The 15,685-nt window shown below is 40.8% G+C and overlaps 1 protein-coding gene across 1 annotated transcript; it reads right to left on the reverse strand.

The window, feature by feature from the left end:
- Window positions 1–41: 41 nt before the first annotated feature.
- On the reverse strand, window positions 42–15,019 carry mafk (v-maf avian musculoaponeurotic fibrosarcoma oncogene homolog K). Its single transcript, XM_077558975.1, has 3 exons — window positions 14,824–15,019; window positions 4,656–4,734; window positions 42–4,583 (listed from the first exon to the last, which is right to left on the reverse strand). The coding sequence occupies exons 2-3, from the start codon at window positions 4,698–4,700 to the stop codon at window positions 4,143–4,145; spliced, it is 486 nt and encodes a 161-aa protein (XP_077415101.1). The 5' UTR covers window positions 4,701–4,734; window positions 14,824–15,019; the 3' UTR covers window positions 42–4,142.
- Between the last annotated feature and the right edge of the window lie 666 nt (window positions 15,020–15,685).

Below are 15,685 nucleotides of genomic sequence, written 5' to 3' on the forward strand. Positions count from 1 at the left end.
TTAAAGAGAGTCAGGTAGTGCCATTTTTTTAAGGAGGAGAAATGTTTATTTGCGAGTACAAAAAAACAAGACACAGCAGACACATTGTCGTGGAATAATTTAGCATGGTTGAAATAACGCAGCAGAGACAAACACAGATTGGATTTATACACCAGTCTAGCTCATTGAGGGAGGAAAGTGAAAGATGACAAAAAATAATTTAGGCCTCTTATTAATCAAAATTAAACAGATGAATGAAATAAATATACAAGAGTAATAACAAACGTGCTGCCTTCTTGCAGCTATTTGAACCTGCACAAAATCTATACAAATTTGCGATACATTGAATCCACGTTTTCTATAGGAAATCCCCCCAAGTGCTATATATGAATGTGGGAAGCAACAACATACTCTATTAACCTGGAAAAAGGTTTGTCTTATTTTGGCACTGTAAAACCTGTGTATTGTACTTCTGTACTTATCAACAGGAAGCACTGTCATTTAACAATACCTCGTTTCGCCACATGAGGTCACTGTCGACTCACGTTCCTCATGTAAATGTTTTGTTTTTATGTCTGCCTCAGGCTTCATTGTGGAGGGACAGTATTTAGCAGCACTGGGAATTGTTTTCAGGTAAGGTTTATCAGCTGTTATAAAAGCATTACCATCATCGTTAAAAGTGAAATCAGAACAATAAGTGTCAACAGATACATATGACCTGTGCTGTACATGCATGCTTACATAACACATGGGAGTCAAACATGTTTTAACCCACATCGGGCGTCTGGATTTTGCACTTTTTACGGAAAAAGTGAGCCGTCAAAATGTCATCTTATTCAAGTGAAGTAAAACAAAAATAACGCATCCTGTATTTAACCTCATTCATAGAGACACAACAACAAAAACTGCCGAAGGCAATTATCCGTGGCCTATAAATACTATAAAGTCAGGACAGAAATATTTTTCTCATTGTGAAATGTAATGTATAGACACATTCTCAGCTTCAATTACTAATACTAAGTGGACTTCAAATAAATGGTTACATAAATTACACCACTCCCAGGATAGTAACATAAATATAAAAAAAATATGTCACATATATTTATATCATGTACTTATGCATATAAAACTTGTCAGGAAGAGGACATAAGGTGTACAAAATGAGAGTAAGAACACAGCTGTTAGGTCACAGCAGGTTGTACAGCAGCAAAGCCCCCCCATCTGTCTACTTCCTTATGGCGAGGGGGGGACAATAAACATGTTCTCTTGGCCGAGAAGATCCCGACATAAGCAATTGTATTTTCGAACATCGTGTCCTTAAAAACATGGGTGTCTTACTGCATTTTGGTTGCCATGGCAACAAATGGTTCCTCTGTTGTCTACCTGCTTAGGCAGCATCAGGAGTTCTCTGTGTGTGAGAAAAGAAATGTGGGGGAAAAAAAGATGAAATAGAAAAATAACTCGTCACTGTGACTGAGTCACCAGCAGAAGCACTTGGCCTGACCCTGCAGTAGGAATGACGCTTTTACTTTCTGGACGGAGTCAAGTGACCGCAGCTGAAATCCAGCCTGAAGACCAAAGCTTAATGTACAGGAAGTATTTCACTTATAAAGACCTGTCATTAAGTTATTTTAACTTTATCCAATATGGATTACCTTCCAGAGAGTGGCATTTAAGAGGCAAAAATAACCTAACTAGAAATTGCAGTCTCCTCAGAAATTGTGTGTGAATGCTGAGAGATACCATCAGGAAGTCAAACTATTAATCAAAAAAGAAATTGAGGGATATATATATATATATATATATATATATTTTATATATATATATATATATATATAATTCACCTAACCCCATTTACGATGCAAATAAAGCCACTAGTGGTCATAGGCAGCATAGGGGATGACGTCAGAGCAATTAGGATGATTTGTAAGTGTTTTGGGAAGAGGCCATTACGCTGTTGCTTGTTATTCAGCTTCATCTCCAATAAGAGCTGCAACTGACAACAACAAAAAAGCGCACTTTGTTCAGAACAGTTGTAAAAATAAAAAAACAACATTAAACTCATACAGTTCTGGAAAAAATAAAATGTGATATATTGTCACATTTTATTTTACCACCACAAAAAAAGCTCTTTTATCCCCCCGAAAATAAATTAAGGAGAGAATAAAGTTTTAATTTTACAAATTCAAACAAAACAATAAAATTGTAAATTGACACAAAAAGTTGTAATATTATAGTAATATGATCAGATTTTCTATGAGAGCATGTGTACAAGTTTAATAAGGGGATAGATTTCCAATTTTACAAAAAAAAAACTATTCACATTTTTACGAATAATAAGAAAAATAATCATAAATTTCACTAATTTATGTGAAAAGTCATAAGAGAAAGCTGGAATAAGTATTGAATAATGGAAAAATTCCAAACTTTACAAAAACAAATGGTGTAGTAAGACAATAATGTAATTTTATGCAAAACAAATATTTAGATGAAGCCCTAATGTTATGGAACAAAGTTGCCAAGAAAGAATAGGTTCACACACAAAAAAGTGCAATTTTAAGAAAACATAATTTGTTTTTAATTTGAGTCCTAATTTTACACCCCCCAAAAAAGTAAGAATATAAAGTTGTAATTTGATGAAGCTGTAACATTACAAAAACACGAGTATTTTCCCCCCAAATGCTTGTTTCTCAGCATTCACACAAATAAGTGCTGTTGTCCAGAAAACAGTATAGCTGTTAGCTTGTATCAGGCTATCGCAGCAAAGTGATTGTCACTACACTTGTTATAACGCTAGGTGAGCTTCCTGAATGTATACACGCATCTTTTTGATTGGTGTAGTCCTTCTATACCGCAACAAAAATATCCTCAGAAGTGCTCTACTGGGAAGATTGTGGGGAGGTGTGAAATCGTCATAAAACCAACAAATCCACACTTGGAGTTGCCTCATGAAATTAGAATACAGTCTACGTCATTTCCTATTATACAAGTAAAACTTGACTCCATAAACACAGTGGACTGCTAGGCACGCAAATACTCGTATCTCTTCTAAGCCCTTCGTTAAGGCAACACTTTATGTGCTTGGAAATGATTCGGTGTAGTTCAAAAGAAGACTTTGGACTGGTGCTGCCACCTGAAGGCATGTCAGACACTTTTTCATTCTGAATCTCTGCCCTCAATCAAGAAGAGGAACTTTACCCTGCCAGTGCTGTTAGGACGGTATCAGGGGGGAGGGGGGCGAGTTTGCACAGTGCAAATACGAGCTGTACAAAAGTCACTAAATCATTTCCTTTCTTTTTTATTTCAGGTACCATTCAGACAGAATTGAGGCCATCAGCATTTTATAGCCTAGGCTTTCGTCGATGGAGTGGGCAAGAAAGCCGAGCGGCCCACTAGGCCTATATAAAGCACTGAGGGAAACCCTGGCGAAGGCGTAATTCACACTTTCCCACACGAGCATTGTTACCTTCTGCTTGACGCCTACAGATAAAGCTTTATCACTCTGAAGCACCCACTGAATTGAGCTTTGATTGATGCTAAGTTCCATTGCAACCCTCTTGATAGAAATTCCCAGGATTTGCATGAACGCCTGCTCTAGGAGTTCTGCATTTACATCAAGGGCGGTAGTAGCAGGCCTTCTGCTGTGTGGTTTGTCAAGAGCAGAGAAACCTGCCATATAGTGTACTGCACATTGTGGTGCCCTAAAAGTTTCTCAGATTAGTGCTAAATTGCAACGGTGCTTCAATATCAATCAATGAGTCAAAGGCATGGGAATGATATGCTATGAAAATCCGCAAAGCTTAAGCCGTTTCATGTTGTCGGCCTCGTGTCTGTATGAATGACGCCTGGAATAAAATAGAAACAAGGAAGTTTATAGTGACATTTGGGACACCTTTTTGCAATGTAAACCCTGTTTTAAAAGTTTGGGAATGTTGTTCCAAAGTGTAAACTGAGTGAATTGGGGAAATAGCCCCTAGCCAACCCAAGGGTTGAAAGGGTGTGAAGATAAAGGACAGAAGGGAGAGTTGTGAATGCAGCATAAGATCACATGGAGCTTGTCATCCCGCCGACCATCCTTTAGTCTTACTACTGAAATTCCTCTCAGTGCGGGATGAGGTCGGGTCGGGGTCAGGTGGGAATAAAAGCGCCAGGTCCAACGGACACTAGGACGGTGCCGAAAAGGGTGTCGGAACGGAGCTGTTGTGTTTGGCCGACTTGACGATGGTAATGACGCTGGTGGTTGCCACTTTGCCCGGCGACAGGGGCCCGCCACGGGTCACAGTCCTGGCGAAGCACTGCAGCGCCTCGTACTTGGCGCGCAGGGCCTCCAACTCCAGCCGCATGCTGGCGTTCTCACGGGCCAGCTTGTCCACCTCGTGCTGCAGCTCCGTCTTCTGGCGCTCCAGCTCCTCCTTTTGGGTGACGCGCTTGATGCGGCAACTGGCGGCGTAGCCTCGGTTCTTGAGCGTGCGCCGCCGCTGCTTCAGCCGCACCATGTCCTCCTTGGTCAGCCCGCGCAGGTGCTGGTTGAGCTCCCGCACGGACATGGCCACCAGCTCGTCATCGCTGAGGGCCGGGGCATTCTCGCCCGCCTCCTTCTTGACCTGTGGCCGAGAAAACGCAGCGTGAGGACTCGATATCTAGTTCAAGAAGCCGTCCCAAGATCCAGAGCTTACCTTTAAAGCTTTGCTCGTCTTGAAAGGAGTCGTCATTCCCTGCATGCAGACAACTTGCCACACTCTCACAGGAGACACACTGAGGCAGTAGGAATGAACAGCGTTAGTCACTCAGGAAACTCACATGGGTCTTATTATTCCAGTAAATCGACATTTAGGGTCAGCAAGGCCTTCCCAACAGCCTCTTCTTCATTTTTAATGTTTCTCTTGGCTGCTCTATTTCATCAAATCAGATTTTAGCCTGTGTTGCCATGCCAATCTAATCCGCCCAGGGCCTTCACAATCAGCTATATTAACTCATTTGCTCCGAAAAACTTATAAAAACATTCTATTTTAAATATTGCCATGGTCCCAAAAATGTATTTATTAGGTTTTTTTATGCTAGAGTATACAGAAGGCTTTGATGAGCCTCTGACCTGAAGAGGACGCTTAAAGCAATGGTAGTTATTCAAAAAACGGCTAGCAAGTGGCAGCAGAGTATAAGAGATCAACCAGGGCCATGTTGAAACAAACTCTTTTCCCCAGTGTTTTAAACTGGTTTGTGAAAGCTAATTGCTACAAAACGGAAACAGATACAAATATACTATTTTTCCTGAGGAAAGAAGAGACTCTAATCTTTCTTTTGTTTTTTAGAGCAATAGAAGACAATATTCAAAAATCAGTCAAAATCTAGTAAAACAGTCTGGAGCGAAGAGAGTTGCTTCAGTGAAAATGGCTTGGAGTTGAATGAGTTAACAATAGAACCGTTTCTCTGACCACGTCTATTGCGATCTGCATGTTCTTTAAATGATTCATGTTTTTGTTTATTCTGAACCACTCTGGATGATGTATGTGGCACAGTTGTGTGGTGTTATACTGTTTTTTGGTACCGTACTGAACGTTACTGTAATTATGACTTGACAGTGGTAGTTTTAACTCATTCACTCCCAGCCATTTTCACTGAAGCAACCCCCTTCGCTCCCGGCCCATAGAATATTGTGATCTATTGCTATAAAAACCAAAAGAAAGATTAAAGTCTCTTCTTTCATCAGTTAAAAAAAGGGTATTTGTATCCATCGTTTTGCAGCAATTAGCATTAGAACATAGCTAAGTTTCATCTTATTCACAAATCTGTTTGAAACGGTGGCAAAAAGAGCTTGTTGCAACATGGCCCTGGTTGATCTCTTATACTCTGCTGCCATTTGATGGCTGTTTTTTGTAATAACTACCATTGCTTTAAGTGACAGGTCAGAGGCTGCATCAAATGCCTTCTGTATGCTACAACGTTAAAAAATATATATATAAATAAATACGTTTTGGGGACTGGCAATATTTAAAATAGAAATTTTGTATATGTTTTTGAGAGCAAATGAGTTAAAGGGGAAGCGAAAATTTACAATACTATATTGTATGTGCCCCCACGAGTCTAAATATGTCATTCTGATTAATATCGCATCTGTGTAATATGAGTTATGCAGCAAAATCCACCTGTTTGTTTTTTTTAAAACCATCTCAGGGGGCGGCCATTTTTGCTATTTGCTGTTGACTAAAAATGTCATCACAGTTGCTCAGGGCTCAGGTCACTGGCTGGATTTTGCTGCTTTACTCATATTCCACAAACACAATATTAATCAGAATACCATGTTTAGGCTAGTGGAGCTGCATTGAACATATCATTGTAAATAAAATTAAAAAATCTATTCTCACTTTAAGAGGAGGATTAATCCAGGTAAATCCGAATAAGCAGCCCGCCACTGTATTATTCGTATATAGTAGGGTATTGCATTAAGCACACTGCTCAATAATTAGCATAACACTGATCATTTTCTGAGATGAAAATGTTTCATTTAGAGTCTTGTGTGTCACGTGTAGAGCTCGAGTGACAATTAATTGACAGCACGTTAATGCCCCCGTAGCAACTTCTAGCATCTTGCCATGTGTACCAGCAGAGGCCAGCAGGGCCACATTTAAGCCGATTGTCTAAACAATGCCGTTCGCTCCAACAAGTCAGCATCCCTTAAAAACAACTTGACTCTTTCTGAAACGGCTGTCTTGTCACACAGCAGTGTGTCCAACCCCCCAAAAAACTACCCCCGCCCCAAAACAAACGCTTCATTTCAGGACTTCAAGTGCCATGTTCCATGCTTAGTGGCTGCCATGGCAACGCCCCTACGAACGGGCGTGGGGGGGTGAGTCACATGGTCAGCGAGCGCGTAAACAAGGCTCATTCATAACCACAGCAGCCGAGCTCACGCAGCGTACAAACATTTCTTTTCTTCTCTCTCTCTCTCTCTCTTTCTCTCTCTCTCTCTCCAACAAGAGGGCGAGGAGTGGGTCTCTCTGTAGTACCCACCGCCACATGACAGAGCGTAAATTACTGTCACGTCAGCATAACATTTTACAGTACAGTCATGCTGACCTTTACCGGGCCGACTTGTGGAAAATTCCCCGTGTCACGGCGGAATACTTTCCCTCGTAGTCACGGATGTATTTTTACCGACAGACAATGTCATCTATCAGCATCCCGCTGCTCGGATCCTCTTACGCCGGGCTTTCCTGAGCCGCAGCATGCCCTTATTTATCTCTGCGGGGTAAATTTAGCCCGCCGCGCCGCGCTCAAAGCGATTTCTGCCAAGTCGACAGTTTAACTAGAAGTGATATCCTGGGAAGACCGATCTCTGAATATTCTCCTGGGTGGGGCGGCAGATGCCTTCAAACTTGTTACACCACGTAGGCTAGCTCCTCAAAAAATGACTTGGCTCTCTAAGTAGCACCATCATGACCACTGACCAACATTCAAATATAGGAAGTGTGACTCAAAATGAGGCACAGCATTATTTACAATTTGAACATTAACACTGTGCTTAAATATAGGCGAAAAACAAACTCTACCTAAAAAACTGTGTGAAACAGTTTTAATAAAAATTAATGCAAATATATTGTACCAAAATGCAATTAAACTGAATGTTACTGTTGTACTTGAGAAACTGACCCCACGTATGAGTTGTTGTTGTTTTTTTGCCATGACTTAAGAGTGCAGACTTGCTGAGTGCTCTATGGTGGCTTTCAACTCAAGTCACAATAAACATAAAACAAAGATAAGTACGCATTGCGTATTTAAACCACCACCCAAACTTTGCCTTCCACAAACTTAATGCTAAGACAATGCAATGTAGGTAAACTCTTTAAGCAACTGATACTTACAAACGATGTATGAATAAATGTAGACAGATGATATAACAATACTCATAGGCAATTGGGCATATATTCTTTATCCTCTATGGAAAAACTACTAATAGGCTATTACAACATTTTACTGACAATAGTTGTAAAGTCTTCTTCATTTGTCTTTTTTGACTGTATTATACTGCCCCCTGTAGCCAAATCACACACTCCAGAAGGAGTCGCAATGAAATAATTGATGTATAAACTGTTTATTTCATTTCTATTTGATGATGTAATGATTATGTTTTATAAAGATAAAATCTTTAAGAGCTACTTTCGTATTAAAAAAACAAACAAAAAAAACACATTACATACATGGCATTTCTATTGATCTCAATAGGGAAAAATGATTTGATGCAAGTGTTTTGACTTCCAAGAGTGGTCACATAACTAATTAAACTCAGATCTCAAGGCACCGCTGCCACTCTAATATTATACTGCATACAAAATGGGTCGCAAACGTTGTGCCTGCGGGCACAAGGTAGCCCCAGTGATGGGACATTGTGTTTTCCTAGGAATGTTGTAGAAGTGATTATTTGAAAAGTGTAAAAACCTGGCAAAGATTTATAGAAATACAGAGTTACATTTTGATATTTATCTGTTAACTATAATTATTGAGCGAAATCATAAACATGATTAGTGTCTTCACATTAATGTATATCATTCATTAATAATAAGGTATAATAGCACCCCTGAGACCCATAGGATAAGCAGTATGGGTATGGAACATTATTGTAATTTGAGTTTTTTTTTTAAATTTAGAAATGTATATCAAACTGGTCGCCCTTTGCGGTAATCAGTAGCCAAAATGTAACTGTTAAAAAAAAAAAGTCGGTGACATCTGATATAGAGTTTGAACATGTAATTCAGGCATTCTTTGGCATGGCACACTTTGAGAATCAGTGCTTGAGGGGATTTTTTTTTTCCCCAGGCTATTTTGAAGATGCTGGCCGAAACTGAATCATGACATCCCAGTTGACAGGAAGTAGACGAGCATCAAAGTGTCCCAGCCTTCTGAAATGCATGATTAAAGCGAACCACTAAATCCTGTTTCGGGATTTACGCGAACATCTGCTGTTCCCCAACAGCTGCATCACCAAAGTCAATGTATTAATATATGGAATTCCTCATGTGCAAGTCGGTTGAACATGTCTCATTTCGGAGGCGCTACGTCAGTAGGGGGGTCCCTGGGAATATTACGTGTGAAGATTATGGTAAAGTGGATGCAAGGGTGCCTCAAGCATGAGGCCGGCTTGTTTTCCTGAAATTCTTCAGGCATGTGCTTGTCTTTTTCAAAGGTTCCCCTCATCAAGATGCCAACGTTTCCTCCACTAGAGCTCGCATGATAGGACCCAGGCGCTCGTGTACAAATGCGAACGATGTTTCTTTTTTCTTTTTTTTCTACAACAGACGCAATCAAGAAAACAACTCGTGCGAGGCCATTCTGAAAAGGCAGTCTGGGAAAATACCTCAAAGAAAAAAAACAGCCACAGATGGCTCGCTTCAAGAACAAAAACCACATTCCTGAGTAAATACACATGTGCTGGAGCCTCTCATGCAAATGTTCACCGGAGCAGACCCAATATGTCCAGCCATGCACTCTACTACAAGGGAACATGAAGGGGGGGGGGGGGGTTCAGGCAGAGCTAAGACTTTTCCTCACTTGTAAAGCAACTGTTGCAAAGTGTACAAAATGTCTGGAATTCCGTAACGTCTGGCGTAGTTCACATGCCCAAACAAATCAAACGTAGCCTGTGTGCACATGCCAGGAAGTCTGCTACAAACACATTTCAACGTACAGTCCAACCGTGCATTCACCTACTTGCAGATTGATTTTTCAACATATGTTAAGGATGGGCGTGTACCGATACCTGGTATCGGTATTGGACTGATACCTAGCCTTATTTCAAGGTATTGGTACTCGGCGGCGTGGTAATTTTACAATCAGGAAATAGAAATTAGAAGAAAATTACCTTCATTTCATGCAATTTTAAGGGGAAATGCTATATTGGGATATATAGGCCTTTTTTTATTATCTCTTATTACATTTTATGTGTCAAAAGTACTAGTGGTACCGTGACTGCTCAAGAGTTGAGTACTCATACTGGTCTGAAAACAAATTGAAAAGTATTTCAAATGCCATGTAATGGCTACACTTTGACTCTGAAACAGATTATTTATTCCAATGGAAAATCTTCCAAATCTGAACTGTTTGAACAGCGCCTCAGAAAACTTATTTTTTTCTTTTCAAACCTCACCTAATTGCAATACCTCAGAAATCCCCACTTTGCAACCCGGCAATAACACAATTCCAATGATGTAATGGCGCGTCCACGACAAAAGTTTGGAGTGATCCACCGCCACAAGGTTTGAGCTAAAAGGCAGTGAGGCGAGTCACGACGTGAAATAAACACGCGGGCCCCGACTGATGTGGAGAGCAAAGCATGTTTTGCGTTGTTTTGGGTGGACACGTCACTTTGAAATGTACGCTTTCAAGAGTATTTTTGGCCACCTCAGGACTATTTTTCTCTTGTTTTTCAAAAACAGTCTCGACACTGAATGCTGCACGTTCAACGAGAAAAACATCGAAAGACCCTTTTAGTGATTGCAGCTGATTGATTGACTGTTAGTATTCTAGAGAGGACTTCATGAAATGGGGCTGAATGAGTTTGAAAAATAATCGTGTTTTTTTCCACCTCAATATTGCGTTTTAAATTATATGTCATTATAAATTTTCTTTCTATGTATTTTCTAAACAATGAATTAATCTGGATTGCAATTGACAATATTCAATTTATTATACAGAAATGTTTTGGTACGTTAAAATAAAGGCAAGTGAAACAACTTAGTTACCTCAATTTGAATTGTTAACCTACTAAACACCTTGACTTGAGTCCTTTAAGCGTTCACCATGGCAGCGTCACAAAATTGTACCAAATAAATGTAGCATCAATTTAAATCAGCAAGTCAAAATTGAGGCAGAGATTTTTTTTGGGACTTTTGTGGATAATTGAATTATTCGATTAATCATTACAACCCTAGATACAAGCTTTGAGTAAAAATGTGAAATGTTGTTGACAAAAGGGCTCTTTTCCTTGATGCTTATACTGGATCTACACAACTGGTCCAAATTCCCAATGCTGATTTCAATGGCTATATCTGTTTTCCAACTGTATTTTCCATGACACATGGCTGTGTTTACGTACATTCATGAACCAATTAAACAGCCCACATGGGCAGAAACCCAAATGACACGCAAATAACTCCACCACTTTCAACATCAGGCAGTGACCGCATAGAAATAAACAACATAAATAAATAACAGAAATATTTAATGTTCCATAGTGGTTTATTCTTGCCACCGTTGATTTCAATGCGGGTAAAAGCCACATTAATCCTCTGGCTGCCATCTACAATTTATTTGCTTATTTGATGATAGACACCCAGAATTGAATTGTCTGTGCATTCATTAGATTCGATTTTAAATTGGTGTTTTGATTTATGGTTATGTACTAAGTTCACTTTACATCCGGTGAGGAGTTTTATTTGACTCTCTTTGCATAATGGTTTAAAGTTGTGTTTGTGCTTGTTTGAAAGTCATTTGAACATTTAGTAAAGTTTTATATTGGTGACATTTCCAGCCCAGAATCCACTTTGCATGTTTTCATTATTGTCAATGGGAGCACTATTTGAAAAACACTTGTGTTCTTTGATGATGCTTGTTTTTTTTCAGGCATCTGCTCAAGTTCAAGGTTGCAACAGGTACTGTAACTGCCGGGCCCAGCCCGCTCCGAAAATAAACAACTCACTGGCCCAGTTTGGACGCCTTGTTTTCCTTCTTTCTGTTTGCTAGTTCAGAGGGCAGACTCGCAGCCGCCCTCTGGCAGGCAGCTAATCTTTTGGCACTTTTTTTCTCTCCCCAGGCGGCTGTTGAAATACATCGAACAGACCCTGTACATGTGCAGATTGCGCTCTCTTTCCCCCAGCACAGCACATTCGGCGGGATCCGATGTGAAGGAAACACAGCGCATAACAGAGCGGTGAGTCACGCTGTTTACTGGTAAAAGCCACAAACGGCAGGCAGGGAATCGCACCCTCCCGATCTGACGTTTCCTGGAAAATCCCGTTGTTTCACGAGAAAGGAAGGAAAAGTAGCCCGGGTAACGGTTGGCATGACCACCGGACATCTTTGGTGCGGAAAGGGAGGAGAACTCGCTGTATTCCAAAGACAATTTCAAGAATGCAGAAGAGGGCTGGGAAAATGAGTCGACATGGAAAGCCGTGTGTGAATAACAGGAGACAAAAGCACACGTTGGCTCATATCGCTCATTTCTAACTGCCGCAGTTGCCATACGCTCCAAAACAACAAGCTCAGGCATTCTGCATGTATGCTGCCAGCTTGCGTTCTCACCCTGCGCGCAATCAGAAAGTTGCAAAATGTGCATCAGCAAGCCGGACCCGTCCTATGCGGCCAGGAATTCCCAGTAACATCCCACTAAATAAATCAACTTGGCCCGAGCCACGCCCATGTGCACAATGAGGCAGGCGTGCCGGCGGGGTGAAAGCAGGTTGCAGGTCATGGTGTGTGGTCATGTACCCTGCACAGCTGAATGTGATTGTTTCAGAAATCATCTTGCTCGCTTTTGATTAAAATTTTGCTGTCAAACTGCACTGCGTCATACTGAGAGGAGGTTCCGTTTTTTATTTTGCCAACTCATGTTGCTAAAAACAAGGTCAACAATTGCTGCATAAGTGCACATAAGTGGAAGGTCTCAAACTGGCCAAGTCAATCACCGGACCTTAACCCCATACAGCCTCCATTTTACCTCCTGAAGAGGAGATTAAACAAACATAGAACTGAAAGCGGCTGCAGTAAAGGCCTGGAAAAGCATTTTCAATGAAGAATGCAACTGTCAGGTTGAAGTGGATGGGTCGCAGGCTTGATGCAGTTATTGCATGTAAGGGTTACGCCGCCAAATAGTTATTAATTAGTTATATTTATTTAATGTCTGTTCCAATGCTTTTGCTCACTTGAAGACGAAAGGGCTTCAAGTGAAAGGCGCTCTGTCCTCCTGAGTTGTTTAACACATGTAGATGTAAATACCATGAAATAAAAACTGGAATTCTAAATATGCAACTCATATGAGACATGGGTTTGACTTTGGCACAAAAACCAGTGAGTAGGCAAGATTTTCAGCAAATAAGTGAGGGGTGGGGTAGACCCCCCCCCCCAAAAAAAAAAATCTATGAATTGTTGAGTTTGCGAATGCCATACTGCAAATAAGCAGTTCACTGTTTGCCATGATTGTTTGTAATGCGAGGATCGTCTCTGAGTGTCCTAAAAAAAGTGTCGACAAATGTGACTGAACAGAGGTCTATAGATGTACACTGAGGCTTTTGCATGATATCATGCACGAGACCTGTTGTAAATTAAAAGTTTGCCCGCCTTTAGAATATATTTTACTCAAATGACACATTGGTATGAATGCTTCGCTCTCTATAACCACAACAATAAACATGTTTAAATAAATGCAGCTCTGAAAGTGTCTTTCCTAAATCATTTGCCTACCAACCTAATTCCCCAAGTCATTTTTAACTTATGGTTACCATTTCAATGAAAAATCAAAAAATCATTCTCTCTATTACATTTAAAAGGGTCAAATATGACTTTGGTAACTATTAGGCAGACAAAGCTAGCAATGTCTTTGTCAAGAAAACTTTTTGTCCCAGGTCTGGTATTTGGATGTCATTCGTTTGCGCAGGTGTAAGCCTAATGTATTATTAGCTGTGTAAATGATGTTTACCCGAGAGTAAAATCGCAGGTTTGCATAGCCGATCACCCGCCTCTTTCCCTCCCTCCCTCAGAGCGAGTGAGGCAAAAACACATCAGAGCAAACATCCCTGTGAGTCATCATATTGCTCACCGCAGCTATGTCACTTTCACAACACTCCACCACCACATCAGCGCCCTGCATTCTGCTGCCTCGTTTCATCCAGGCAAAGTAGTAAATGACTGGTGACAATTTAAATACATATCCCTTGTCTGGATCTCCTAACCCTCATGCGCTTCATCACGCTCACGGCACAAGCGCGCCAGTGGAAAAGAAATGACTCAGCGCGGGTCCTAATAGAAAAAAAAAATAGTGGATGGGAGGGGGTCAATGGAGCCACATGTTCACCTCATGACAGACTGGAGCGCCCACTCCCACATTCTGTGCACCCACCCGGAACAATATTGAAAGTGCAAGTTGGTGACATTTAAAGTGCTAGAAGAAGTGACTCAAACTGTTACCATACACAAGCGGAGTTGCGTCACAAGTTCAACTGAGCTCACACGTTCATAGAATAATAAATTGTGCATACAATTTATTACAAGTGCATGATTTTACAGCTCAACAACATTATCCACAAAGTGTATAAAATGGGATAAGACTTGTTTTCCCCCTGGGCAGTGATGTATTGTTGATGAAGATATGGGCTCCCCCAACAGACCCTTCTGCCCTGGTGGTCTGACTTCTCAGGGTGCCCTTTGTCCTACATGTCGAAAATGCACACCACGTGTTGTATTCCAATGTCAAAGGCAGCCTGGGATTTGGGCTGTGGAATACCCTTTTTTTTTATATCCTACACTCACAATGAAAACAATTTGAAAGGCTCAAACTTGAGCCCAATTTAGTAACAGAAAGAAATAGCCCAACCCAATCATTCATGTATCATTATACTAATTTGAGTGAAGTAAAATATTTTCAATGTTTTCACTGCTCATAAGCACAGTTCAACCACTTTTAAAAGTGTTGCGCTTTAGTGGTTCAACCTTTACAAGGACATAAATTCAGTTTATTTAAACGTAACCACAAAATCCCGAGTAAGCCTTTTTGGACAACTTGTTTGTTTTACACGTGTCGACTTTTTTTTCCCGCAACGTATCCAAACTTATTTCTAACTACATAATAAACAAACTCACCTGTTTGGACGCGCGTGAATCCCCGTTGGCTGGAATGCGCGGAAAAATCAACTGTATTTAAAAAAGGATATATATATATGTCCGGTTAGGTGAGAACCTAACCCCCCTCGGGAAAACGAGGCCGTCAAAGCCGCTTTACTGAGTCCGGCAGACGGCGAGCCAGCCAGCCTGCGAGCGGAGCGTCCTGCTAACTCAATTCACCCCAAAACAACAACAATGTTACTAACATTCCACGCTCCCGCTTCCGCAAGCACTGACGTCACCGAGTCCTCATGACCGCCCCCTCCATTCATGAAAATAACTTAGTGCTGACGTCAGCGCCGGGAGGGGGAAGCCAGAAATAGAAGAGTGTGTTTTTCCTGCGAATAAAAAAAAGTCTTAATCTGGTCGAAGAAAGTGTGTAGATTCTGAGGTTAATACGCTCTTAAAAAGAAATCTTGAGCACCAACAAGTGGGGAAAAGTGAAGCTTGCCTGGAGCAGCAGCATTCCATTCCTGAGGGAAGTATGCAGGACAGCAGCAGTCACAGGATTGTTCTTATTGGGGCTGCTGCAGTTACAGGTTATTTTTACCTTGCGATTAAACAGTGAATGTGTCTAAAATGAAAAATGAGAGCAGAAGAGTGTAGTTTACTCTGCCAAATTTGAATTGTTAAAGAAAAATGTACAGTAGTAGTGAGGGAAAATCCAGCCGTTCTCTCGGCTGTCAAAAGCTATGGATGTGTCTGCTGAATGCACTGAAACCATGCCCAACTGTTAATTGTCAATCAAATACCAGAACTACAACCTGGAAAAAGTTGATGCTACTTCCTTAACATCTTAATTATGCCAGCACATACAGTAACTACACATTTTGAGCTGCAA

Source organism: Vanacampus margaritifer, chromosome 2, assembly GCF_051991255.1.
Source record: "Vanacampus margaritifer isolate UIUO_Vmar chromosome 2, RoL_Vmar_1.0, whole genome shotgun sequence".
Classification (NCBI taxonomy): domain Eukaryota; kingdom Metazoa; phylum Chordata; class Actinopteri; order Syngnathiformes; family Syngnathidae; genus Vanacampus; species Vanacampus margaritifer.